General features: G+C 49.2%; 2 protein-coding genes and 1 pseudogene across 3 annotated transcripts; all 3 read left to right on the plus strand.

Annotated features, from left to right (window-relative positions):
• Positions 1 to 3,034, plus strand: LOC136551338 (protein EMBRYO DEFECTIVE 514-like; annotated as a pseudogene).
• A 5,904-nt stretch (positions 3,035 to 8,938) lies between these two features.
• Positions 8,939 to 27,502, plus strand: LOC136551358 (uncharacterized). Of its 2 annotated transcripts, none has more exons than XM_066542926.1 (13): positions 8,939 to 9,386; positions 10,778 to 11,004; positions 11,154 to 11,227; positions 11,438 to 11,494; positions 11,577 to 11,920; positions 12,401 to 12,469; positions 12,567 to 12,655; positions 12,853 to 14,982; positions 26,000 to 26,077; positions 26,174 to 26,285; positions 26,549 to 26,599; positions 26,710 to 26,780; positions 26,883 to 27,502. In XM_066542926.1, exons 1-12 carry the CDS (start codon positions 9,063 to 9,065, stop codon positions 26,758 to 26,760), a joined length of 3,606 nt encoding a protein of 1,201 aa, XP_066399023.1. In that variant the 5' UTR covers positions 8,939 to 9,062; the 3' UTR covers positions 26,761 to 26,780; positions 26,883 to 27,502. The 2 variants fall into 2 exon arrangements, with proteins under 2 accessions (XP_066399023.1, XP_066399029.1); XM_066542932.1 differs by having other exon boundaries at positions 12,856 to 14,982.
• LOC136551386 (uncharacterized) lies at positions 21,789 to 22,634 on the plus strand. The gene is made up of 2 exons (XM_066542943.1): positions 21,789 to 22,227; positions 22,303 to 22,634. The coding sequence occupies exons 1-2, from the start codon at positions 21,789 to 21,791 to the stop codon at positions 22,632 to 22,634; spliced, it is 771 nt and encodes a 256-aa protein (XP_066399040.1).
• Positions 27,503 to 27,638: the final 136 nt, after the last annotated feature.

Raw genomic sequence — 27,638 nt, forward strand, 5'->3', positions numbered from 1 at the left:
ACCCGATTCCTACTTGCTCCTCTCTTGGGCTCTGGCGGGCTTGAATGGGCCACTATTGGGCTTTCAGCAAGCCATTCGGCCCAACGGCGCAACTCGCGTCTTCTTAACCCCTCTCTCCTCAGACGGAACTCCCGAGCCCCAAACCCTACTCGAACCAGAGCAGCATCCACCGCCAGCGCCGACAGTTGGAGCTCCGCTTCGACCTTGCGCGCTTCTCCGGCAATGGCTGAACCCGAGGTGGAGGTGGCCGCAGCCACAGCGATGGAAACCGAGGCGCCTGCAGCAGCCGGTCAGAAGAGGGAGCGGGAGGAAGGAGGTGATCCTGCTGCTGATGGCGGCGAGGCGGCGGAGGAGGAAGCGGCGGCGGCTAAGAAGCCGAAGGTGGAGGAGGAGGCCAAGGAGGCAGAGGAAGCGGAGGAGGGGAAGGCAGAGGAGGTGGAGGAGGGGAAGGCAGAGGAGACGGAGGAGGGGAAGACAGAGGAGGCGAATGAGGAGGAGGCAGTGGAAGCGGATGGCAAACCTGTGAAGCTGGGGCCGAAAGAGTTCGCCTCGGCCGTCGAGATGTTCGATTACTTCTTCGCTCTGCTCCACTCCTGGACGCCGCAGCTTGAGTTCAATAAGGTGAGGGTTAGCGTTTGATTATCTTGGTTGCGAAGAAGATTCTTCCTTTAGCTTTATCTGATATGCGTGGTGGAGTCTAGTTCGGTCTGATAAATTGCTGCCATGCTGCGGCAGTAACAAGCTGGTAGTACTAGGTAAATTTCACAAGCTTCAGTGAGTTCGGGGACTGCATTTACCTGTACTAGACAAGTTTGCTCTCAAACATCAGTTCACTGCAGGCATCATATTTGTTTGAATTGACAAATCCATTCTTTAAGGCTGTGAGTTCGCAATTACTTGATTAGTTTGTTCTGAAGGGTTCTAAGTTGGATCCTGCATTGTGTCCTGCGCCTTCCAGCTCCACTGTCTTCATCAATCATAGCTATGGAAATGAATGCACTAGAAAAGATCTTACTTTTAGTGGTTTGCTTATTTGTGCCATGATGCAGTTTGGTTTTCAAGTTCTGTTATTGCTAGGCAAGTATTCTCATTTTCATTCTGTTTGCTTGGATGGTTCATTTTTCTTAGCTTTGTTTGAGTTTCCTGTGATTAGTATAAAAAAAAGGGCGTACCCAGTGCAGAGAGCTCCCGCTCTGTGCGGGGTCTGGGGAAGGGTGTCAGTGGCAAGCCTTACCCTCGCCTGTGCAATGCGAGGAGACCGCGACTCGAACCCGGGACCTTCCGGTCACAGGCGGTAAGACTCTACCGCTTGCACCAGGCCCGCCCTTCTTTCCTGTGATTAGTATGATTTGTTAAATCAAGTTTTGGATTAAACTTGTGGCCAAATGGGTACCTACATGCTTATTTGGCTTGATTCATTAGGGTTTCATGTGAGTCTCCATGTTATGTTTGATCAGCTCTGATAATTATAATGTTTTTGGGTGCATGTATTAATACTCCTTTTCCATGGTGTTCAGATCTATGTATATGTAAATATGTTTAATCTTCATTCATGTTTAACATCGCTACCACAGTCACAAGCAGTGCAGCTTTGAGATCCTAATCATCATTTGCTATTTGATTCACTTATAACATGCTTAGTGGGGCTTGCAGTTTCAGTCTGGAGTTCCAAGTGCTTTTCTGGTGTTTGAGTAAGAAAACTCTGCTGTTGATAGCATTGTTGTTTACTTATTCCTTCCAATTTTGGAACATATGTTGTACTAGAAGGATGGTTTGTTCCCTTTTTCTTGCTTATGAATTGCTAACCTTAACGAGATCTCCAGTCGATGATCTTAGACAATATGGATACTTTGGATCTCATTACTTCCGTGCTATACATATTGTAGATGGAAAGAGTTATACTAATTTTTCTGGTATAGTGCTGGTGATCTTTTTTTAAACTTATAACTTTTCATGTTTGTTTTAAGTCTGTATTCTTTATAACTTGTGTTTTGAGTTGTGATTTTCACCCCGTTTACTATATTTGTGGTGCTTAAAGCAAAAATTAAGTGAACTGCGGCTGTGGTAGCACTTAAAAGTCAAGTAGATGACTTTTTAACATGACTGTAGTCTAGTTTTCCTGAAGCCAGCCTACATTAAGTTGAATGATGGAAGCATCTGTTAGTTGGCTGTTGTGCTGTTGAAAATGATTGCTATCTATGTAGTGCCCACTAGGTGATTGACCTTATGCACCACGAAGGTAGCGTCATTGATCTCCAGAGTTGAAACCCCCAGTCAACCTCCATAAATAAACCCATAGCCATCATTAATATCTGCTCGTGGACACATGGGTTTCTTATTTTCATCTCAACTTTTGCAGTATGAGCAAATGGTGCTGGAGGATTTGCTGAAGAAAGGCCATGCTGAACCTGCTAAGAAGATTGGGGCAGGAGTCGAAGCATTTGAGATACGCAACCACCCGGTGTGGCAAAGCCGCTGCTTCTTTGTCTGCAGGATCGATGGATCCGCGGATGACTTCAGCTTCCGCAAATGTGTGGACAACATACTGCCTCTCCCTGAGGACATGAAGATCGGCAATGGCAAGAAGTCTGGTGGCCACCACAAGGGTGGCGGCGGTGGGGGGGGCGGGGAGGAGGAGGAGGACGCAGGGGAGGCGGCCGTGGCGGCTGGCGCGGTGGGCGCGGCCGGGGTAGGAGGGGAGGGTAGGATCTTAACAGGCCCTGCAATTTTGCCCGGTTAAAATACTGGGGTGGTCGTGGAAACGAAGGCATTTATTATGTGACTGTCCTAAAGACCGATGCCGACTTGTGTACCTTGCAACTGGGATATGATCCACGCCGAGTGCTTGCCGCGTGCTGTTGTTAACTTGTGCCATTCCACCCGCCCTTATTTTCTTCTTGATTTGGTGTGATCTTGTTTCCCACCGGCCGGCGTGGCGCCGAATCTGAAGGTGAACGTGGTGGCTTCCGACAGCGGAGTCGATCGTGGAGACCACCGTGTTAAGAAGGAATTATATCGAGTATAAAACAGCGCGTGTTTTAACTGTGCTGGGACAAAACACGGTTGTCGATTGTCTTGGTGCGAACGAGCAGTGAACAAAACACTGCAGGCTGGCTGTGTGCCTGTGTTGGCTTGGCTAACTCTTCTTTCTTTGTTTGTTTTTCTTTTTTCTTTTTTTTTATATAAAAGAGCACTGTGTGGCCTAACGCCAAGCAGCACTCGAACACGCGTGTGATGTGGACTGATGGTGATTCCAGCCGACCTCCGCCTCGAGGAACCACCGAACCAACATGCTCCTCAGGTTCTCTGCGAGGTGAGCAGCACATGAACAGTCCGGTCTTGCTAGTCCCACGAACGAACGAAAGGAACATCCGACACGAAATCCATTGTTCACGCGATCTTGGCATATGCCCCTGCACTGTACGGGAAGCAAGTACGCGATCCTGATCTGCTGGGTACAAGTCTCGCCGCTTGTACTACGTACTTTGTACTGGCAACTGGGCCGGTCGGCCGGAAAACAAAGCTCAGCTGTTCATGTTCCCTGCGTGGCTGAAACTGAACACCAGAATATCTGAATATATTTCCCATCTGGTCTGTTGGCTGCTCGTCTCTACTGCTCGGGGTGAATAATGGCGAGTAGCTCGCAAATGACTCTTTAGGATGGCGAGTTGCCACTTGCATAGGCAGCATAATGCGTTTCAGCGCTTGGCATCCGTACTTGTGACCAAAAGGCCACCTTCTCTGGAAAGTGGGAGCGAAAGGCAGGCCGATGCTTTTGCCACTTGCGGCGATCCATTATCCGGTTACGTCCTCGGCCAGCAGCACCTGCTCGTTGCGTGCTTGCTCGTCATCAGCCACCACGCACTAGCTTAGGCTTTTACGCTTGCGATTGGGTTTGGCATTTGCCGTTAACAGCCTCCCGAAAGCACCCTCAATGCATCGTTGCGTTGATTTTTCAAGGTATATATAGGTACATGTACACGAGTACATCTCGTTGGGTCGGTAGGACGGTAGCTGTTTCTTCTTCTGAACTGAAGATAAAAAAAAACTGGAGCCGCGATCGAAACGTACGTGCGTGGCCGTAGCCGTAGCACCGGCACACCGCCGGTGGGGCCTTTCGCCGTTTCCTGACTCCACCGGGCATCAGGAGGTATCAGCACACGCCTCGCGAGTCAGCGCGAGCAAGCATTCCCGCTTTTGGAAGAGGGTCCACGTCCAGGCACCGGTAGGATCCGAGCTTTTTACAGGGAGCCAAAGATATGCCATCCATGTGGTGTCATGCGTACCAACTTCTACAGTATTTTTTTAGCGTACGAACAACATTTTCATTTCATAATAAATCAGCATAAGCATCAGCAAAAGTCAAATTTCAGCGAAATAAACAGAGCCACGTTAGAATTAAGCATGCTCAAGAGGAGGAGGGGGTGGTGTGAAGTTGGGGAGTGAGTTTTGGGAAGAGGAGGAAAAAGTGACTGCAGAGGAAAATGACATGCTTGAGGCTCCTTTTTCTAAAGAGGAGGTCCACGTCCACGCACAAGTAGGATCCGAGCTTTTTACAGGGAGCCAAAGGATATGCCACCCATGTGGTGTGATGCGTACTTCTGCAGTATTTTTGAGCGAACGAACAATATTTTCCTTTCATAATAAATTAGCATAAGCATCAGCAAAAAGCTAAATTTCAGCGAAATGAACAGGACCACATTAGAATTAAGCATGCTGAAGAGGAGGAGGGGGTGGTGTGAAGTTGGGGAGTGAGTTTTGGGAAGAGGAGGAAAAAGTGATTGCAGAGGAAAACGATATGCTTAAGGCTCCTTTTTCTAAAGAGGAGGTCCACGTCCAGGCACCAGTAGGATCCGAGCTTTTTACAAGGAGCCAAAGGATATGCCACCCATGTGGTGTCATGCGCCCGAGCCAGTCGTGACGTCGCAAGCCGGAACGGCGATGTGCGGGCTGGCTAAGGACGCAACGTAACGGATGGTGGCATGGGGAGCGGATAAGTTTCACCGACTTGTTTGGCCTTTCTCCGTCGAGAGAAGATTGCTATCGCCGAGCCTGGTCCGGGGGGCTGGGTGACAAGTCGCGGTCCGTAGCTGCGGCCTCGGACGCGTGACAAGGTACAAGTAAGGCCCTGTTTGGTTCTCCCTCCTAAAAACTTTAGGAGCTAAAATCTATCTAAAATCTGCCTAAAGAACCAAACACCCTCTCCTAAAAGCTTCTAAAAAGTTTAGGAGGGTCCAAAAACTTTAGGAGCTCCACCTCCTCCTAAAAGCTCCTAAAGTCCATCCTGGACCCCTACTACCCCGTCACGTTATGCATGTGATGAAAGTACCAGGCGCATGAAGAGAAGGAGGAGGAGGGCTGCATGATTTTTTTGACAGTGCATTTATTGATTTTAGTTAGTTTTAGAAGGTGAAACTAAACACTCTTTTTAGAAATTTTAGAAGGCTATCTAAAATTTTTAGGTGCTAAAATTTTAGGAGGTCACAACCAAAGGGCCTAAGGTTGTACTCGCTTCGCAAATCAGAATCGCTGTGGTTTTCCAAGGTAGGTAGTTACTACTTGACTCGAGGAGGATTGAGATGAAGCACAGAGATACGAAGTTGCTTTCCTCCTCTTTTTGCAAGTGCTGATCATTTTCTCCTTTTTTATATTTGATTGATGACGGGTCATAACAACAACTCGCGTGTTGTGGCCCACGTGATATGTTCCTTGTGTTTATATACTGATGATGACAGGTTTGCTAGCTTGACGAGGACTTGATAACATACTCACTTTTAACATATCCACTAGCCAGTGTCATATGGTCAGTTGATCAGTACAATACAATATAATACAATACAATACGCAATGCCCATGCCAAATTTTAAAAGAAACAAATGTACGCGTAGCATTGATATAATAACGCTTCTCTTTCGTTCCAAATTGTAAATCATTTTGACTTCTATAGATTTATTTAAATTTAATTTATATATAGGTGTATAGAAAAAAAATTATATATTAAAAAATAAAATAACTTAAAATTTAGGGTCTCCCGTGCCGCGTCATCTGTAATGTTTCACCAATGTATGCCTTTGTTTCGGTTGTCAAAGTTTTTCTACTGCTCTAGGGCTTCCTATCCGTGTAGGCTGCGGGTTGCTGTAGAGTTTTATCAAAACTCTTTCTTCTTGTGAAAGACCTGCGGGGTTAAATATGTTCGTGAAAAAAAGTAAAATATGTAATGTTCTACAATCAAGGCCATATTTCATTAAACTTGTCCCTCTTCTAAATATGCGTACAAAAGAGATGTCTCGTAATTTTATTTTACGTATTCATGTATGCAGGCTTGTTGAAAAGGGCCCGTTTGGACGGGTGTCCAAAAGATGCCATGCCGAGTCTCTGGCTTGCCGAATGTGCGGTGCAGAAAACGGCTGGCGCAATTTTTTTTCCTCTCGTCTTAAGTACAGCTGTTGAATCTGTTCGAATATAGACATACACCATCACACACGGTATACGAACAAAGTTACAACTATACCTAAACAACGAACGCAGTTGAAAGATACTTGAAGATCACCAGACTTCGAACATGACGGACACGTCACTTTGACCATTGTGGCACGTATGCACGAAAGACACCTAAAATTATTATTGGGGGACAAACCCCGATAAACGACCGAAAATTCGCAACCACGAGGACTCAAATTCCGGCCGGACCTTGCCACCCGAGCTACGCTCGGTTCTCAACGGCCGCCGCAATTGTGGCACGATTTGGCAGCCAAATTAAACTGCATGAGCACGGGTGAGTCTGCGGCAGCCGCAAAATGGGGGAGCAAAGCAAACACAGGAGGCAACTGCGGCGCGGCATCCGCTGGTCGCCAACACATGATATTACTCTTTTTTCGAACCGAGGCCTGACATAATATTACTTGCAGTCTAGAAGACATTAATGGCAAACCATATATAATAAAGGATGTAAAGTTAACAGAGCAGCAGCACACATACATAGATATAAGCGCGTGTTTAGTTCCCACCCCCAAATTCTTAAAAATGCTACAGTAGCTATCATATCGAATCTTGCGATACATGCATGGAGTATTAAATGTAGACGAAAAAAACTAATTACACAGTTTGGTTGAAAATTGCGAGACGAACGTTTTGAGCCTAATTAGTCCATGATTGAACACTATTTGCCAAATAAAAACAAAAGTGCTACAATAGCCCAAATTTCCAAATTCAGGGAACACGCACTAAGTAGGTACGTATGTGTATAGCTTTTTGCTTCACATAAACTCAATTGAAGTCACCCGTATTGGCAAATACATACTGTTTGCAACATATTTTGTATTTTGTATTTTTATGTTCGTCTCATGTGAAACAAACTTTCGTTTATAATTTGGATATGTTCCCACCAAAATATACGCACTGCTCATTTAGCCTTTTTAAAGTAGAAAAAAGTCTACTTAACCCCACACCTTTCATACTTGGTCTACTTTACCCCCAACTATAAAACCGTATGTTTTACCCCCTGAACTTTCTAAAACCGTCTATTTTACCCCCTGGGCGGTTTTCAGCGGTGGTTTTGCTACAGTAACAGCGTGTCTGCTACAGTGCCGGTGGTTTGCTGCAGTAATGGTGGGTTTGAATTTTTTTTAATTTCCCGTGAATTTTTGAAAAATCATAGTAAATCATAAAAAATCATAAAATGAAAAATCTAATTTTATTGGACTCCACATGAGTAGATCTACACAGTGAATATATAATACGGTATGATTTAGTACAATTTTTTTTAGCTTTAGATTAATTGGAAAATCTAATTTTGTCTGTAATTAATTAGAATTTATCTATAACTAAGTTATACATAGTCCAATGAGTACAAAATTTTTACTATAGTTCAAGCATACAATAATTAGCGTACCATAAAAATTTCACCACAATTGGACCATAGAAGCTGCAGCTATAAATTATTCCAATTAATTACAAACAAAATTAGAATTTTCAATTAATCTAAGGCTACAGTAAAAATTTTGTACTAAAGCATACCGTATTATATATTCACTATGTAGATCTACTCATGTAGAGTCCAACAAAATTAGATTTTTTATTTTATGATTTTCTATGATTTACTCAAAGATTCACCGAAAATAAAAAGTCAAATGCACCGTTACTGTAGCAAGCCACCGTTACTGTAGCAGTCCTCTCTGTTACTGTAGTACAGCCGCCACTGAAACCCGCCTAGGGGGTAAAATAAACGGTTTTAGAAAGTTCAGGGGATAAAATAGACGTTTCATAGTTTGGGGGTGAAGTAGACCAAGTATAAAAGGTGGGAGTTAAGTAGACTTTTTTCTTTTAAAGTACCATGTAAACACTATATAGTGGTACCTGGTTTTCATTCAATCAGCTATTTATTCAGTCTAATTGGTTGTTTAGTCTGTCTAAACACTTTATTAGTTTGAATAATAGATAAACAGTAAGTGATTATATATTAACCGTTTAGCATTTAGAAAAACAATATCTATAACATCCCATTTGACCTATCTGCCGTGTCTTTTTCCCAGATGGAAATATAACTTCTTTATACGTACAAGTATATGCCTCTTGAATCTTGATTTCTATTTGTATCCCGGGGCCAGTTTAGTTCCCAAAATTTTGCCAAATTTTTTAAGATTTCCCGTCATATCGAATCTTTAGACGTATGCATGAAGCATTAAATATAAATAAAAAATAAAACTAATTACACAGTTTAGACGAAATCCACGAGACGAATCTTTTAAGCCTAATTAGACTATGATGGGACACTAATTATCAAATAACAACGAAAACCGCTGTAGTAGCATTTTATCAAATTTTTTTTTTGCATCTAAACAAGGCCCTGGTCAGAAACAGGGTACAGATTACAGAAGGTGAGAAGGAAGGGGGAAAAACACTCTGGCAGTAAATACAGAATGAAACCCAACCAAAAAAAGAAAAAAAAGGGGGGCAAATTTCATACGATTTCTGCGCCCTCTTCTTCGGCGTTTTCGCTACTCTACCCCAGCGAGCCCCGGTACGACCAACCCTCCCGCCGGCGCCGCCACTCGCCGCGGGTCATGTACAAGCTCGGCGGCCGTGGCGGTGGGCGCGGCGGCAGCGGCGCGGCAAAGCGCCCGCCGCCCCCCCACGGCCGCGGCCGAGGCGGCGCCTCCTCTATCGGCGGGATGGCCGGGCCTCCCCGCGGTCGCGCCGCCGCCGCCGCCGCGACGCAGCCTGCGGGGCGCGACGAGGCGTTCCGCCTCGAGTCCAGCGGGCCGCCCGCCTTCGCGGCTATAATACGGCTAACACCCGACCTCGTCGACGAGATCCGGCGGGCGGAGGAGGCCGGTGGAGGCGCACGCATCAAGTTCAACCCTAACATGCGCAACTCGTCGGAAAACGTGAGCTTTCCCTCACCCTCTAAGCTTTCAGCTCTGTCTGTCCCTTTTGAGTTCCTCTTAAGTTTTAACCTAACAAATTTAGATACTTTTTTAGTTTTTATCAATATACAGTATATCCTGGTAAGTTGTTTTCCTTCTTGGCTTCTTTTGGCACTTTTACTGGGTTTGAGTGAGTTCCTGTAATTTGCATTCACGCCAATCAAATTTAAGCATGGTACTGGCGAGATAGTTTGGATTGTCAGGGCTCGATGATCTGTTAGGTGTCTTTCTAGGATTAATGATGATTCTCTTTCATCTCGTGTGATGGTCTTGGGGTATTTTGATTCGTACAGCGAGCTTGAATTGCTCCTGTCTCAGTGTATATGATTTAGATGGGTCAAACGGCGTTTGGTTTAGTAATTTGCAATTCAAGCCTTCATATCATTGCTGTGTCTTATGCTCCCATTTCAAGGCACACCGTTGCTTACTTTGCACTTACTTTGATTTGTCAGGGCAAAGTGGAATGTTTATTACATTCTCATTGGACATTTGTATTGTTTGGTTGGGACTTTGCTTAGCGATTTCCTCAGGAATCTTGCGTTTTCCCATGCGTTATGGTCCTAGAATTCTGGCTATTCTTATTTATTTTAGTCTGATTGGGACAAGTACATTTATCATTTGATGAATCTTTCAGTTCAGCAAAATTTCTTGTTCCATATTAGCACATTGCTTATTTGATGATTCTTTTCAGTTAATTTTCTTGTTCGGTGTCCACATTTTCATTGTTTATGTTGTACAATTAGTTCTTACATGGTATTTGATTTGGTGTTGTTACTTTTGGATGACTTTGGACTTCTAATCTGTTATAAGAACTGCTGAAAATCTTCCCTTAATGGTGATCCAGACCTAATCTAGCACAATAGTGTCATATTTCAATTAGCTTTGTACTGTGGATCAGGAGTTGAAATCTCAGCTCTGAAGTATTAGCAGACCCATCTGGCCTGCATAGATTGGATGGGTCCTCCTCTCTCCTAGCATTTTTTTCCTTGTGTTTTACGAGTTGCCTATTTTTACATATAATATATATGGAATCACCAACAATTGTGACCAGTACTGCTGAAACAACATAGAATAGGCCTATTCATTTTGTCTTGAACATCCAGCCCACACTGAAATTTTGGAGGCTGAGTGAAGGATGCTTTAAAGAATTTCAAGGTTACACCCTTCCCCAGACCCCGCACAGAGCGGGAGCTCTCTGCACTGGGTACGCCCTTTTTTTACAGTGCTTAGTTAAATTGCCCTACTGGGTCCAAACTAGATTTGTTTGACATGAGAACTTTTTTCAACATGATGATTGCGCTGGTACATTTAGTGTTTCAATTGGAGTACTCAAATCTCTTTTCCTGCGCCAGGTTATAGATGTTAGTGGTAAAGAATTCAAATTCACCTGGGCATCTGAACGTGGCGAATTGTGTGATATTTATGAAGAACGTCAGAGTGGAGAGGATGGAAATGGTTTGCTTCTGGAGTGTGGCTCTGCTTGGCGCAAGGTGAATGTGCAACGCATTTTGGATGAATCAACAAAGAACCTTGTGAAAATGCGCTCAGAGGAGGCTGAACGTCTCTCAAAATCTCGAAAGTTTGTCTGCTTTCCCTGTTCTATAATCCTCTTGGTTTCCATTGATTTATGATAATCCTGATATGTAGGATTTCAAAAATTTTCTGTTTTATGATATTGTAGTTTTCTTCTCAACCGCTTATATATCCTCTTAACTTTTCTGGCTGTAGATCAATCGTGCTGGACCCTGCCAATCCATCTGTCAAGAGTCAGGCCAAGTCGATGGCTGCTGCAGCTGTAGAAGGTCTTTCCTTTCAACTATGCCTCATGTTTCCTTTCTCAACATTATATTACAAGTTTATGATCTCTACCTGGATTCTGCATTCATAATAGAAATGCACATTGCTGCGTGATTATTCTATGTCAGAATTTTCTATGTGCAGTAGTAAATACCAATTCTCAATTGGCTAATGTTAGTGGCTGTAATTACAATTTACTTCTCTTATTCTTCCAGGTAATCCGCGGAGGATGCACTGGAAGCAGAAGAATGATTTTTTAAGGAAGAATAAAGGTTCGAATCCTGCTGGGTCATATTTTTCTTTGTTTTCTTTGTTTATGTTTAACTCTGTGTATCGTTTATTCGCCTGCTTCAGCTGCTGTTATCACCCCAACCAAATCAGTTTCCAAGGTGAAGTTATCTAACAATATTCCCAAAGGGAATATCTCAAGTTCACCTGCACCTTCTCCTGAACAACCTGGAGCAAGCAATCCTTCATTTCCTGTTGGATCAGATGCAAACAATGAAGTCATAACACCTTTTGATTTGAACAAAGGGGAAAACAGTAAATATGAGAAATCAGCTGCAAGTAAGATGTCTAACAAAGGTATAAACCGCCGAGCAAGTTCTCATGCTGCAAATGTGGATGATAATACAAATGAAGTGAGAAGCTACTTGATATCCATGCTTTCAAAAAATCCAAAAGGAATGGGCCTAAAGGTAATAAATCTCTCTTTATCTCTCTGAGCATGGGTGACATGATACTAATCAAGTTCATGTGCAAATGGGAGAAGTACTCAGAAACTTCCTGCACTTCTTTGTAAAGACTCATACCTTATTAATGTTGAAGATGTTGGAACTTACAGTTCTGCAGAGTTTGTTGCCTTTTCCTTTGGCTGTCAAATCCATTTGTATCTTGGTGCTTTCATCAAGTGGCATTGTATCTCGATCTTGTGGTTTGATTATTTCTCTTTTACCTTTTGAACATAGTGTACAGTAACATTTGTTTGTTCAATCATACACGGCAAATGTTTTTTGTTTGTTATGTACAGTAACAACTTTTTTTTGTCATACTTTGTAGATGCTTATGGAGGTTATATTCCATTATTCTTTCCCCCTGATTTTTAAATTGCATATTTCACTTAGTATTCCACAAAGATTTGTCTGATTTTGTGCTCACATGTTATGAATCATATGCAGGCCTTGGAGAAAGCTGCTGCAGATGCATTTCCAAATGCATCAAAGAAAATAGAGAGCATCGTCAAGAATGTGAGTAATCAAACATTTTTTTACCATGTCCTTTCCCAATTAGGAAATTTTTAAGGAATAAGGAGTAAACTCACTTGACATTTGGATGTTCTTTCAGATTGCAAATTACCAAGGACCTGAGAGGTATGTTCTCAAACCAGGGCTGGAGTTAGAAAGCTCTAAAAGGCATGCATCTGAAGGAGTAAGGTATTATCGTTTTCTCGTCTAAGTCTAAGCTCTGGTCCTTTTCCTCTCTCTCCCTCACTTCCTCCCCCCCCCTCGCTCTCTCTGATCTCGCAGAACATGGTTTTCATTATGTTCCTTCTGCAGCTTTGGACAATTATATCCCTACATGTCTGTAATGCTACCATAGCGCTTTAACATACATCTATTGCTGTGTCCAGCAGATCCATCAGTGAGAACATTGAGGAATCTGCTCCAAGCCTTAAGATTGATGATCCTGATATATGTGAGAGGATTGACATTGTTGGCTCCCCACTTGCTGCAACAGATGGAAAACTCAGTAATGACAGTGAAGGTAAGGCTGGAACTTCCAGTGACAGTGGAAGTGATAGTGATAGTGATAGTGACAGCAGTGACAGTGGAAGTGATAGTGGGAGCCAAAGCAGAAGTGCTGCGGAAACTGGTAGTGGGAGCAGCAGCGATAGTGACAGTGATGCCTCATCAAGCAGCAAGGAAGGATCTGATGCAATTGTTGATATTACAAGTGATGATGACAAAGCAAATACAGCACATACAAAAGTAGTAGATGACCTTAATTTGTCTTCATCACCAAGAGATTTGACAAGACTCGATGTTGATGATGAACAAATTGACATTGGAACAAATCTGGACTACAGGAGTACATCACCCCATATTGATCTGAATAATTTTAATATCGGCAATGATGATGCAGCAGCAGAGGGTTTTAGTGCTGGCAACCTGAACAAGCCATCTGAAATGCCGGGAAGCAAGAACATGACGAGCACCAGAATGCACTCTATCGGAGGCGATAACAAGTATAATGAAATGTCTTTTCTGGACAACCTTTTTGATGACTCCGTGAGAACAGCCAGTGAAAACTCACCCAAGGGGGAGGCTGGTCAATTGACAGCACAGCATGGCAACAAGAGAAAATCAACATCAAAGGATGAATCAAAACTCGGCCCAGTGAGTATTCCCAAACCCAAATTAAAAAGGTCTTCTGGTAGTGAGAACTCCACAGCAAAGCCTGAGAGTGCCAAAAAGGTCAAAGCTGACATAGCATCGCCAATAGGTTCTTTATCAGAGCACAAAAGAAGTTTACCCCCTGAAAAACATACCAATGATAGGTTGAACAAGGAGACAGGGAATGTTAGCCGCGATGCTTCACGAGATGGCAGTCCTGCCATGAAAGGAAGACCTTCGGCTCCTGGGAATATACAGAGGATAGATCAGAGCCCAAATTTACCTGTCCCAACAATGCACTCTGAGAGAACAAAAGAAAATACTATGAAATCAAGTTCGAAGAAAAAATCAGATAAGATGCAGAAACCATGGCATGGTACGGATGGCAACTTTGGGCCAGGTTATTCACATGGTGTAGATCACCATGCCAATTTTGATGGCTCTGATGATTCTTCCACAAGAAAAAGGAGTAGACATGGGAATCCTCTTATTGATGATAAAATGCTTAAGCGTTCGAAGGACGCTAATGTCAATGTAAATTCCATGAATTTAACCAAAAGTTCCAGAGAAATTGTTGTGCCTGATGAGATAACTGCTTTTCTTGAATCTAACGAAAGTAATGGTGAGCCATCAAATTCACAAAGAGATAATGTTGAGAGATCACCTTATGGTAAAAAAAAGCTCCAGAGAGAGCTTTCTGATCTTGAGTTGGGTGAACTTCGCGAGACTTCTTTGGAAAATGACGATGGAAGGATAAGGAAGCAATTTGAGAGAAATAGTTCCTCCAAGTCGCTTGATGCTAAATTAACTAGTGTAAATAACTCCTGCCCCAGTATGAATGACAGGAAGGCTCCAGCAACCGTCTTTCATGATAAGAGGAAACCTTCACCTCAAGAATATGGAATTGGAGGCCATATAAACCAGGAAGGGTTTCCCAGGAAGGCAGCAGGGTATGAGTTTGATGATAATAGGCCTCAGCAAAGAGAAATTTTTCCAGACAGCCAGCATTTGCCAAGGATTGATAATTCAGATTCTGAGAACGTAATATATCCAGATAGGTCAGGAGAAAAAACAAGCAAACGGGAAACTAGGATGGCACATGGTGGAATGCTAGAGTATGCTGATATGCAGAAGAAGAAATCAACCTCAAGGCTTCCACAGAATGGTACTAATAATGTCATAGTGTCTCGAATGCAGAAATCAATATCCCCATCAGATAATGAGGAAAGAAGTAGGAACAACTCTTTGATTGAGACAGAGACAGGTAGGAAGAGGAGGGACAGTTCTTCAGATGATGATAATTTATTTTTCTCCAAGTATGATAAAGATGCACCTGAACTTAAAGGTCCAATAAAAGATTTCTCACAGTAAGTTCCAATATCCTCCACAATGTCAGTTTTATATATCCTTGAAGTATTTTTGTTTAGTACATTTTAACTTTTCCTCTACTCTTTGCTATGCTATAAGTATGCTGATAGACTGACTTATCCTGCTCTCGAACTATTTGATATGATCTTGGATATTCCTACAGATCTTTCAATTAGTAAGTTGTGTCCAGCTTACCTTCTAGACATTTCTACTGGTACAAATCTGAGAATGATTTAATTATATCAGCAGGCCTGGACCAACAATATATAAATTTATAATGCCTCTGATCTGCCCCCTTACTCTTAAAACTGTTTACACTTTGACCAGTGTCCAAATGCTTGAGGTATTTTCTATAGGCTCTTTTAATTTGCCTGTGTTGTCTGAAATACTATATGTCGGTGCAGAAAGTGACCAACCAGTAAATATTTGTAGTTTTGCTTTACGTTGTGATCGGAGGTGGCTTAACACATAATGACACATGATTTATACTGGTTCAGGCAACGTGCCCTACGTCCAGTCGGGGTCGGTCGGCGACTTTATTCCTGAGCCCAGGTGTTCAAAGTCTGTAGTGGGGGTACAAACGAGAAGGAGGAAGAAGGTGGGATACAAGAGGTTCGGTTGGCTCCGACCGGAAGGGTCGCGGTCAGAACTGGGTGGTCCTGCGGTTGGGAGTGTTGATGTCGATCTAGTGAGTCTGAGTTTGAAGAACTCGATCTAGTGAGTCTGGGCTTGAAGAAGTCGATCTAGTGAGTCTGGGCTTGAAGAAGTCGATCTCGTGAGTCTGGGCTTGAAGAAGTCGATCTAGTGAGTCTGGGCTTGAAGAAGTCGATCTCGTGAGTCTGGGCTTGAAGAAGTCGGTCTCCCCCTCGGGGGAGGGAGCGCATCCCCTTTTATAGATGAAGGGGATGGCTTTACATGTGAGAGGGGGAGAGTACAGATATTTCTAAGTCTTGTTGCCTACGGTGATTAAAACTGGATAATGGTTGAAGCCTCCCAATACTGTCGATGTCGCTGTAGGATGTCAGATATGTACGGGGGGTCGAGATATCTTCTTCAGGAAGGATGGGCGCCGGTACCTGCAAATACTTCTGGATGCCTAGTGGCATGTGAGGAGCCGTGCTATGTTCACCCGGTATGGCAAATCCTGGAGCCCATACCGCGATCGATGTCCAGAGACGCGGGGGGCTTACCATATGGGAGTTTCTAGCGGCCCCTACAATACTTTGTGTCAGGGTGGCTGCAGAGCACTGCTTCGTGCAAGGTATGGTCCCTGGTACAGTGGTGACTTGTGAGCCATGCCTTGCCTTTCTAAACACGCCTTCTGGTTCTTTCCGAGCGGGCGTCCCCAGTCGGATGGTCCCCAGTCGGAGAATAGTGATGGCGGTGTTTTTCTATGAATCCCGGGCGCAGACACGGGGTCGGAGTCGGAGGCGGTCCTCGGGTCAGGCTTTCCGAGTGGAGGCCGTGCGGAGGCAGCCGGGGCCTGACGCTAGCACTCCGATCGGAGAGGCTGTTCGGAGCTGGCCTGAGCCTGAGCTAGTGCTCCGGTCGGAGAGATGGGCCGAAGGCGGCCTGGGCCTGAAGCGAGTGCTCCGGTCTGTTGGTTTTAGACTTTCGGGCCGGTCCAGAAGAAAGAAAGGCCGTTTTCCTGGGCCGAGCCCTGGCGTGGAAGCCGGTCCCGAGCCCTCGGGCGATTCGGGCAGAATCGTCCGGGGGATTTTTGTCTTGCCGGCGGGTGCGCGCGAGCGCACCTGCAGGTGTAGCCCCCGAGCCCCAGGCGGTTCGGGCCGAACCGGTTGGGGGTGTTGTCTCAGCAGGCGTGTATGCATGTTTTTTAGTTTGAGACGGAATTTTGTTTAACCATGGCGTCGTTGCGCAGCCGAGGTGTTTTTAAGCGCGGGGATTGGATTGAGACAAAACTTAATGATCCCGGCGTCGGTGCGCGCCAGGGATCGGACGAGGAAGTTTTTAGTTTTTGAAACAAGCCCTGGCGTCGGTGCGCGCCGTGAACGGAAATAACTTAGTTTCGGATGCAACAGAGTTTGATCTTTGGCGTCGGTGCGCCGTGGGATCGGGTAAGGTGGAGTCGCGAGTAGACCCAGGTGTCGGTGCTCGTCGTGGATCGAAAGAGTTAGTTTTAGTTAGTGAAGCCGTCTGAAGCCGTTACGCGAGTTAAGGAGTCGCGGTCCCAAGCCGTAGCCGGATGTCGCCTATCCCGTCGACGCGAATTAAGGAGTCGCGGACCCAAGCCGTAGCCGGATGTCGCCTATCCCGTCGACGCGAGTTAAGGAGTCGCGGTCCCAAGCCGTAGCCGGATGTCGCCATCCCGTCGACGCGAATTTGGAGTCGCGGTCCCATGGCGTTTAAACCCCCGAGCCCTGTCGGGCCTTCGTGGGGGCCGTGAGTCGTTTTTGCGCTACCCCATCCAATTCCTCACAACCGGAGGGGCTGAGTTTCGTCGCCTGTCCCGATCGCTCGGGCTCGAAGACTAGCTCGGTGAGCTCACTAACGGGTGGAATCCGGGTCCGTCGTTCGTGACGGGGTCGGCATAGCCCTCTTGTGACATTCCACTACTCCTTTACCTACAGCCCGGCAGATGCCTAGGTCGTTCCATAGACCGACCCATGTGGCCTGACGGCCTCCCCTCGATGGAGATTCTGTGGGCTTGGTGGGTTCAGGATCGAACGAGAAGGTTGAGATGACCCGGTTTGCCAGACCGGGCGAAGGCCGCACGGTGCTCATCTACGGTTTTCTCCCCTGGCTCTGTTTGGTTGCTCATGTCGAATGAGGCAAGCCACCGCTTCGTGGCGCAACACGGAGCGTTTTGGTGCATTTCGCTGCACGTGCGATGCTTAGTTCTCGAGCCCCCGGGCGGTTCATGCCCTAACCGTCCGGGGGTTCAGGCGTATGAGATGAATGCGCGTATGGATGTATGAATGATTTGTAATGAAATAGAGGGGCTTTGATGGTGTTTTACCTTGAAGACTGGAGCGACGGGGTTCGTCGGGCTCCAGTCGGAAACGTCCGTCCAGGACCTGCGCTTGTCAATCGTGGGTTAGTCCTCGCGTGAACAGTTTTGTATTTAATGAACACATGCTTACCTTGATGACCTGAGAGACGGGGTTCGGAGAGCTTCAGTCGGAAATGTCCGACCGGGACCCGAGCTCGCCATTCGAGATGGAGTCGGCATGGCCCGCATGGGGCGTCCCTTCGCTTCCTTCCTGTATCTCAGGTGCTTGTCCTGAGTGAATCGATCGACTCAGGAGGCCGGTTGATCTATCCTGGGTGACTCGATCGACTCAGGGAGGTCTGTTTGTCTCTTGGCGGAGATTTCATGTGGTGGCGCCTGCACGACTGGAGTGACGGAGTTCGGAGAGCTCCAGTTGGAGACGTCCGGCCGGTACCTGCGCTCGTCAATCGTGGGTTAGCCCTTGTGTGAACTGTATGTATTAATGAACACATGCTCACCTCGGTGACCTGAGAGACGGGGTTCGAAGAGCTCCAGTCGGAGCCGTCCGACCGGGACATGTATCTCAGGTGTTTATCCTGAGTGAATCGATCGACTCAGGAGGCTGGTTGGTCTCTCCCGGCGGAGACTTCGCTCGTGGATCTCTCTAGGTCACGCCTGGGGAGACAGGGAGCCGTCCGCATGTGGTGACGCTTCGGTTTTCGTGCCCGACGTGCGGTAGTGGCTGGTCGTGCGGTAGTGGTGGGCCATGTCCCGCTCGTGTCCCGTCTGATTAGGAGCCGTTTCGTCACGCTGGGCACGTCTCGTCGATCAGGGGGTGTCCCATCTGCATTAAATGGAAAGAGAGAGTTTCTCGCCCCGCCGCTTCGCCTTCCTGATCGGCACGCCCTTTCCTAACCGCTGCTCCCTTTCCTTTAAGTAGGAGAAGAGAGAGGGTGTTCGCCTCGTTCTTTTGCCTGTTCGTCGTCTGCCACCGCCGCCTTTCTTTTTCCTCCTCGTCGAGAGTGTTCCTGAGAGCTGCGGAGGTTTCTAGGAAAGGAAGGGGGGGGGGGGGAGAGCGAGGGAGAAGAGGAGAACTCACCGGAATGTCGGACTGGAGGTCGTCCACCGTGAGGGCGTCGGTGCTGGAGGCGTTCGTCGCGAAGGGGTTCCTGCCGCCGCGGGAGGTGGCGCACTGGAGGGTCCCCGGGAAGGAGTAGTTCCCGCAACCTCGTCCCGATGAGGTGGTGTCTTTCCTTACCTTCCACGAGCGCGGGTTAGGATACCCCGCACATTGGTTCCTGCGTGGACTCCTCAACGAGTGGGGTCTGGAACTGCAGCACCTCAATCCGACGGGGGTGCTTCACATCGCTGGCTTCGTCACCGTCTGCGAGGCTTTCCTCGGGATGGAGCCGCACGTGGACCTCTTCCGGCTCTTCTTCTCCGGGAGAGCGATGGCGGACTGGAGTTCGGCCGAGATCGCTCCGGTCGGAGGCTTCGCCCTGAAGAGGAAGCCGCGCGCGGGAGGCTCGTATCCCGCGTACTCCCCATGTGATTCCAACCGGGGATGGCATGGGGAGTGGTTCTACATTAGGAATCCGGCGGGGGCGCCGTTTCCAGCGTTTACCGGCGGGAGGCCGGTGAAGCAGAAGAGTTGGTTGTGGGGCTGTGCCCACACGGAGAGGCACAAGGTGGAGGTCATCGAGGAGGAGCTCCGGAAGCTCGTAAGGGATGGCCTCGACGGGGTGCGGGTGTTCCACACCCTTTACCGCCGCCGGGTCGCGCCGTTGGCGGAGAGGACGCACCTGATGTGGAAGGATGACGTCCAGTCGGACCCAGACCGCGCGTCGCCGGAGGAGCTGTCGGACGACGAGATTTGGAGTTGCGTCGACCGAGTGCTGCAGCTGAGGCCTAAAGAGACGGTGGTGGGAAAACCCATACCGTTTAATGCCTCGATCGTGCCCTCGCTAGTATGCTCCCTCAATTTGCTCGTGCTTTTTCCTCTGCCCTTCTACTTTTTGATTTCGGTTCATTCGTTCCATAGGGGCTTGGGAGGTATAAGTCCCGGTCGCACCTTCCCAAGGTGCCGGCGGGTCGGGCACAGCAGGCCGCCCAGAAGGAGGCGGCAGACGCCTGGAAGAAGAGAACCAAGGAGGTTCAGCGGAAAGAAGAGAAGAAGAAGGAGGTCGTCCGACGCGTGAAGGCCGGGGAACATAGGAGCGACGTCGAGACGGAACTCGCGTCGGATGATCCTACGGATCTAGACGACATGGTCTTCTCCGACGAGGAGGAGAGTCGGGAGGTCGTCGCGACCTCGGCGGTGCGTCGCGACCCCGCGGCGATGTCTGCTGGTGGGGAGCAGGAGGCTGCGCGGCGCGCGGAGGTTTCTGCGTCGAAGAAGCGTGCGGCTAGCGCGGACGCCGTTGGCGAGCGGGCGACGAAGCGGACGCGGTCACCGCGCCCCTCGGCGGTGTTGCCAGCTCCACCGTTGCCTGTGGCGGACGTGACTGGACGAGCTGGGCGGTCCGAGGAGCGGCCCGGCGAATGTGCGGCGGCGGGGTCGGTGCCGACGCCGAACTTGCGGCCGGAGGAGGCCCCGCCTGCCGTGAATGCGGCCGAACAGTCTGGGCGGTCCGAGGGGCAGACTGGTGCCCGGTCGACGCGTGACTCGCAGTCGGGGGCCGCCCCGGCCGCTGCTCCGGTCGGGGAGCCCCGAGCCAGAGGTCACGGCGATCCGCAGGCCGGGCAGGAGCAGGCTGGGTCGGCTCCGACCCCGTCCGAAGTGAGGGGGCGCGGGTCGCAGTCCTCGTCCTGTGGGCGCATCGAGGTCGGGGTCGGCCTTCAGAGTTGTGCCGCTCGCCACCCGGTATGTCGTTCTCCGTTTTCTTTTGGTTTTTTTTGCTGGCTGAGCTTTTTGTTGGAGTGTGACTGACCCATACCTTCCGTCAGTGGCTTGGGGATGCCGGGGATGAGTATTGCCCCGACTGCCGTGCGGGAGACCTGGAAGCCCGTTCTGTAGCGTGTCGCGGCGGCAAGACCTTCCGTTCTGGGGATGGTGCCCTCCGGCTCGGCTGTCGAGGAGGCGGCGACTGTGGCGGCGGTGTTAGCGGCGATCCCGGTGCCGATGGCGGCGGTGGCGTCGGAGGTGACTCTTGCGGCGGAGGCAACGGAAACCGAGCATCCTGCCTTGCCGGGTAAAGGGTCGCGCGGGTCGCCCTCGCCGTTGGAGCCGAAGGCGCCGGGGGAAGACGTGGCCGAACCGGGGTCGGGACGCCCAACGGCGGCCTAGGTCGACGAGGTGGTGGACAGCCCGTCCGATGACGAGGCGGATGTCCCGGCGGTGCCATCGGTGCCGTTGCAGCAGCCCGTTGGTGATGTCACGGCGGGGCCGTTGGTGCCGTCGCGGAGCCTGGCGGTGGTCCAGTTGGTGGCTGGGACCTCTGGCGGGCCGGTGGTGTCACCGCGGGACTTGCGGTGGCTCGGTTGGAGGCTGGGCCCTCCGGCGAAGTGCCGGAGGGTGACCTGGAATGGCCCTGCCCTGAGCACCCTGCGAGCGCGCAGTTCGTCCTTCGGGACTCCCGGGAGCGTCAGCTCTGGGACATCTTCGGAGGGCAAGGGCACATGATGGTATCAGAACTCACCAAGCTGACCGCGCAGCTTGAAAGCGCCCGGAAGCGGGCTTTGTTCGCCCGGCAGTTGGTTGAGGGCGACATGCAGCTCGCGGCGGAGGTGAGTTTCTGGTACTTGTCTTTTACCCCTGAATCCCCTGTCGGTTGTTTTTAGCGTGCTTACCTTTCATAGGAGATAAGGAAGACGCCGTCCTGCAAGTCCCACTTCCTCCGGTCGGAGTACGTCCGGATGGCCGAGCTCGAGCGTCGGGCGGAGTCCGCTTGCCGCGAGTCCCGGGACCGAGCGGCCGAGGCGACCGCGGCACGGGCGGAGGGGCAGCGTGCGGAGGAGCGGGCGACTGCGGCCGAGCGAGGGCTCGAGGCGGCAAGGGCCCGCCAGGCGGAGACTGAGGCGGACTTGCGGGCGTTCCTAGCGAACACCGAGGTGGCGCTTCAGGAGGCCTTGGCGGCCCTTGATCCGGAGCGCGCCGCCCTGGAGTCGGCGGAGAAGGCCCTGGAGGTGGAGCGGAGGGCCCGGTCGGAGGCGGATCGAGAGATGCGCGCGCTCCGGGGCCGGGTGATGGAGACGGAGGACGCGAGTGCCCGGCTGCGTGAGCAGGTGGCCCAGCTGCGCGAGCAGGTGGCTCGGCAAGCGGAGGATCTTTCCACCCTTGAGGCTTCTCACGTCGGTATGTCCCCTTTTTGTTTTTTGTTGTGTTGGCTTTTCCCTCAGCCTGTTTCTGAGCTCGTTGCTCTTCTCGCAGAGCTGGGCGGAAAAGTCGAGGTGCTGGAGCGGGACCTGGAGACGACCAAGGCGACGCTTGGCTGGCGTACGGAGGAGCTGGCCAAGTCCCGTGAGGAGCGTCGTGCTCTTGAGGGGGATCTCGACCAGATCCGCAATGTTGCCCAGCATGTCGTTTCGAAGATCTTTGGGTCAGCGCCGAGCACCAGCGCACCCGCCGTCCAGCTGGCGGAGGTCCCGGGGGAGGTCCGGGATCTCATCAGATCCGGGCTGTTGTACGGAGCGTCGGGGGTGCAGGGTGCTGACCGCGGTGGGGACGCACCATCCGCACTTGGACTTCGCCACCATATGTAGCGGATACGCTGAAGGCATGAGCATGGCGGACATCCAGTCGATCGGGGAGCGCTTGCTGCCGCACGCGCGGTCGGTGGCAGATCAAGTCTCCGCCGAGTGGGTGATGGACGTCCGTCGTGAAGACCTGGCCAAAAGCGCGCGTGGAGAGGATGCTGCAGAGCTCTCGGATGGTGAGGAGCCTGGGTCGGAGGTGAATGTCGCCTCGGTTTTGGTCGAGCCGGATGCCGTGCCGTCGGGAAGTGAGCAGCCTGCGCCTTCGTCGGTTGCATCGTCGTCGGATGTCGCCGGGTCGTCCCAGTAGCATGTAAAAATATAATAGTAGTTAGTAAATGTAGGAAGTTTTAAGTTCGTGGGGAAGCCCCCGTGTAAGACGTTTCGTGGTGTGTTTTAATGACTGCAATTGGTTTTTTGCTTTTGTAATGGAGTTGCTCCGTTCGGGGAAGCTTGTTCCCTTTCGTTCCTAAGTTTTCCCTTGGCATAATTTTGTTTTAAATTTCTTTCTATCTCGTACCTGCCTGTTTGTTCCGTAGGTCATAACTTTGCGAGCCCGGGGCGTGGCCCGCGAGGCTCGGCCGGTCGTAGCCGTAGGAAAAGGCGGGGTGCGATCAGTCGGAATGTTCTAAAGCAAAGTCACGTAAGGTAAAACAAAGGAACGAACTACCCTTTTATTCAGGTAGGAAGGAGTTTCTTTATACAAAAGCAAAAAGGTACTTAAGGTAAAAACAACAACAAAGGGGTAGTAGAGCCCCCTGGTGGAGCCCCCGAGTGCTCCGAGCCGAACAGTGTTCGGGTCGGGGTGCTCTTGTAGGAGCGTTCGCTAAGTAAGGTAAGACTAAAACTTAGGAAAAGAAGAAAAGATATAGCTGTTCCAAGGTCCACGGAGAGGGCATCGTCGTCGTCGTCCTTCAGTCGGTGCTTCCCCGTCTTCTTCCTCCTTTGGCCTGCCAGCCTACCTCAGCAGGCGCTTGAGGAGCTAGCAGTCCTTGTAGAGATGGTTGACGGGATAGTTGTGGTTGGTGCACGGGCTCTCCATGAGCTCGTGAAAGTGGCCCGGAGGGTCTTGCCGGGGCTGAGTGCCCCCGTAATCTGCCGCGGCGGCCAACGCGGAGTTCGCCGAGCACGTTGGTGCAGTTGGTGGCTGATGCGGCCACTGTCGTCGTAGATCCTCCCTGTGCTCACGTGTGAGCTGGGGGGTCTCCGCGTGAGGACCCGGCGGGGCGTGGGTCCGGAAGGACTCCGTTACCCCTAGCGGCTGTTCCGAGGCATCCGCCGCAACGTACTCCTGGGACCGACGGTGGCTAGGCGCCACGTCACCGATGCTGGAGCCGTCACTCCCGACGTCGTCATCCATGATGTCGAGGAAACAGGTGGGAGAATAGCTCGCCATCCCCACGAACTCAGACGTGAGAGGGTGCGGTGCCAGCACCTTTTGGAGTCCCGGGGCGTATGCGTCCGTGGAAGACGCAAGGCCATAGGGGAACCGGTCGTATGGCGGCTGCGATGGGGACAACGGTAACCCACCGGGTATTTGGCGGAAGATAGAGCGTCGTAAGTAAACAACAGCATGTATATTACTCACAGCGGGGTTTGAGCAGAGAGTTTGCTCGGAATGAAGCGCAGATGCCGCGCCGTCGAAGTTGCGCGTCCCGGAGTCGATGGAGGACGTCCCTCCGACGGTGCCGGGTCGCGAGCCTCCTCGCGGAGGTGGAGTACGCCAAGCCGGTCGGCGACGAAGTCCAGGCTCCAGAAGCGGAAGGCCTGGAATGGCTCGAAGGCGGGTGGAACCCGCATCTCGGCGGGCGAGAGTGCGGGGAACTCCAGCGAGCCGAAACGAATCGTATCGTCCGAGCCCGCCACGGTGGGGGTGGCGGAAAAATGGGTCATCCGATGACCAAAAGAGTGTTGAACGTACAGCGTCTTCCCCACGAACGGCGCCAACTGTCGGTGCAGAAAGTGACCAACTAGTAAATATTTATAGTTTTGCTGTACGTTGTGATCGGAGGTGGCCTAGCACACAATGACACAGGATTTATACTGGTTCAGGCAATGTGCCCTACGTCCAGTTGGGGTCGGTCGGCGACTTTATTCCTGAGCCCAGGTGCTCAAAGTCTGTAGTAGGGGTACAAACGAGAAGGAGGAAGAAGGTGGGATACAAGAGGTTCGGTTGGCTCTGACCGGAAGGGTCGCGGTCGGAACTGGGTGGTCCTGCGGTTGGGAGTGTTGATGTCGATCTAGTGAGTCTGAGTTTGAAGAACTCGATCTAGTGAGTATGGGCTTGAAGAAGTCGATCTAGTGAGTCTGGGCTTGAAGAAGTCGATCTTGTGAGTCTGGGCTTGAAGAAGTCGATCTCTAGATGAAGGGGATGGCTTTACAGGTGAGAGGGGGAGAGTAGAGATATTTCTAAGTCTTGCTGCCTACGGTGATGAAAATTGGATAATGGTTGAAGCCTCCCAATACTGTCGATGTCGCTGTAGGATGTCAGATGTGTACGGGGGGTCGAGATATCTTCTTCAGGAAGGATGAGCGCCGGTACCTGCAAATACTTCTGGATGCCTAGTGGCATGTGAGGAGCCGTGCTATGTTCACCCGGTATGGCAAATTCTGGAGCCCATACCGCGATCGATGTCCAGAGACACGCGGGGGGCTTACCATATGGGAGTTTCTAGCGGCTCCTACAATACTTTGTGTCAGGGTGGCTGCAGAGCACTGCTTTGTGCAAGGTATGGTCCCTGGTACAGTGGTGTTGACTTGTGAGCCATGCCTTGCCTTTCTCCGCACACCTTCTGGTTCTTTCCGAGCGGGCGTCCCCGGTCGGATGGTCCCCAGTCGGTTCTGGCGCACCAGTCGGAGAATAGTGATGGCGGTGTTTTTCTATGAATCCCGGTCGGAGACACGAGGTCGGAGTCGGAGGCGGTCCTCGGGTCAGGCTTTCCGAGTGGAGACCGTGCGGAGGCAGCCGGGGCCTGACGCTAGCGCTCCGATCGGAGAGGCCGTTCGGAGCTGGCCTGAGCCTGAGCTAGTGCTCCGGTCGGAGAGATGGGCCGAAGGCGGCCTGGGCCTGAAGCGAGTGCTCCGGTCTGTTAGTTTTTGACTTTCGGGCCGGTCCACAAGAAAGAAAGGCCGTTTTCCTGGGCCGTGCCCTGGCGTGGAAGCCGGTCCCCGAGGGACTCCGGGTTTATGAACCCGTAGTATGATCATTCCTACATTTCAGTAAGGTGTCTGTATAATTTAATTGTTCTTTAAATGTAAATTGTTGAAGCTCTTAGCTGTCAGTTTTCTAATTCCAAATAACTTCTGTTGTTTTTTAAAAACTAAATAAATTTTGTTTTTGATGCATACAACCCATTGATTATATTCTTTTCTAGATACAAAGATTATGTGCAGGAGTACAATGAGAAGTATGGGGTTTATTCTTACTTGAACAGTCAGATAGACAAAACCAAGTACGTGGTTTGAAGATCTTTCTGCACTTCATTTTTCTTTCCGTTAGTTCATAACATAACAATCTCCTGGAACTGTTTTCTTTTTTTGAAATGCAGGTCGGAATTTTTAAAGGTTCAGGATGATCTCAATGTTGCGAAAGAAAGAGACAAGGAACAGTATTATAACACCGTGGAAAGACTCAGACACATGTATCGCGAGTCAGGAGCAGTATGCTCTCTGCCTTCCCTACCAATATACTTAACATGAATCCCTGCTTTTTCATGGCCTGAAGGGGGGGACCAAATGGTCCTCATTCTGTGTTCTTGTCTTAAAAGTTTTCTATCTACATGCATCCTTATCCAACAAATAACTATTAAATAACTCCGCTATTGGGGTTATTAAGGGATACTATTAAACAACTCCGCTATTTATTTAACTCTTGATTAATTACTGAAGCCCTGAAGTGTGATTGTGAATGTTTTCTCCTGCAGAGGCATAAATTGATGAAGAAGGTCTTCGTTTTGCTTCATGAGGAACTGCAGGTGTGTGATATCATGAGTAATAGTTTACTATGCAACTGATTATACCAAATTCTACTTCGGCTACCATTCTAGTTATCTGCTTTCTAATTTCCTTGTTTTTGTTACCCCAGATTATTAAGCAAAGGATTAAAGATTTTACAGAGGCCTATTCAAATGAGTAGCTGCTTTACACTCATGACATGTGAGTTAAGTTCTAACTGAGAATTTCCCTGAAGCACTATGGAACACCAGCCAACTGAGGTCTGATGATGAACTGTGTTATTGATCTGTGGCAACTATGTAGATCATTTGCAATTGCAATTCGGAGACTGTCACTCGTTGTCAAGGCTGATAATGTCTTGGCATCAGCATTATGCTTTGCCTTTGTAGAAGTTTGCTTGGCTTGGAAAGATTCAGTCAAAGGCGCATATCACAGGAAACCTGAGAGACACCCTGATTCTCGGGATCACCGTGCTGAATTTGGTAGTAGTCACGGTGAAGTGGAGGCAAGGACAGTTCAAATATCAATGACAGTTGCTGGACACCTCTGCATGGGGGAGAGCCGAGGAAATGATTCATCACTCAGGGAAGAGGGGATGTCTGAGGAAGCGATGAGGCCTTGCATCAGCAGTTTTGCAGCTAGTTTGGCACTGTGACCGGGCGGTTCTCTTTGTAGATGTTCTGTATTTTTTTACCCCCTGCGAAGGCGAGATCTCTCCTCTCCTGGCAGTGTACACCACTTTGTATTAGTGTGATCCATGTCAAACTGGAGTAAATTGCTAACTGTGTACATATCTGTAGAACCGATAGAGAAGTTTTGAAGGAGGGACAGAAAAGTCTTGGCCATTTTTTTTGTATCGCATACATCAATTCCTCAATGTTGCAGTTCAGTTTCTGAAATATGCTCTACTGTATATTCGACCAAGCCTGAAGAACAATTCCATACCGTATGGATATTTGGATCTTTAAACTGGCTCTCTAAAATTATTTAGATCCTCAAAATAGGTACAGTACGCTCTCTATTTTTATATAAAAGTGATCTCTATTTTTTGAAATTTTC

The sequence above is a fragment of the Miscanthus floridulus genome, chromosome 1 (assembly GCF_019320115.1).
Source record: "Miscanthus floridulus cultivar M001 chromosome 1, ASM1932011v1, whole genome shotgun sequence".
NCBI classification, from domain to species: Eukaryota; Viridiplantae; Streptophyta; class Magnoliopsida; order Poales; family Poaceae; genus Miscanthus; species Miscanthus floridulus.

What these genes read in the sequence shown, in the direction of transcription:
- LOC136551386 (XM_066542943.1), top strand. Translation starts at nt 21,789, where the DNA reads ATGGCCGAGCTCGAGCGTCGGGCGGAGTCCGCTTGCCGCGAGTCCCGG. An exon ending in CCTTGAGGCTTCTCACGTCG is followed by an intron (nt 22,228 to 22,302) that starts GTATGTCCCCTT and finishes CTCTTCTCGCAG; the next exon opens with AGCTGGGCGGAAAAGTCGAG.
- LOC136551358 (XM_066542926.1), top strand. Translation starts at nt 9,063, where the DNA reads ATGTACAAGCTCGGCGGCCGTGGCGGTGGGCGCGGCGGCAGCGGCGCG. An exon ending in TGTATCGCGAGTCAGGAGCA is followed by an intron (nt 26,286 to 26,548) that starts GTATGCTCTCTG and finishes TTTCTCCTGCAG; the next exon opens with AGGCATAAATTGATGAAGAA. An exon ending in TGCTTCATGAGGAACTGCAG is followed by an intron (nt 26,600 to 26,709) that starts GTGTGTGATATC and finishes TTGTTACCCCAG; the next exon opens with ATTATTAAGCAAAGGATTAA.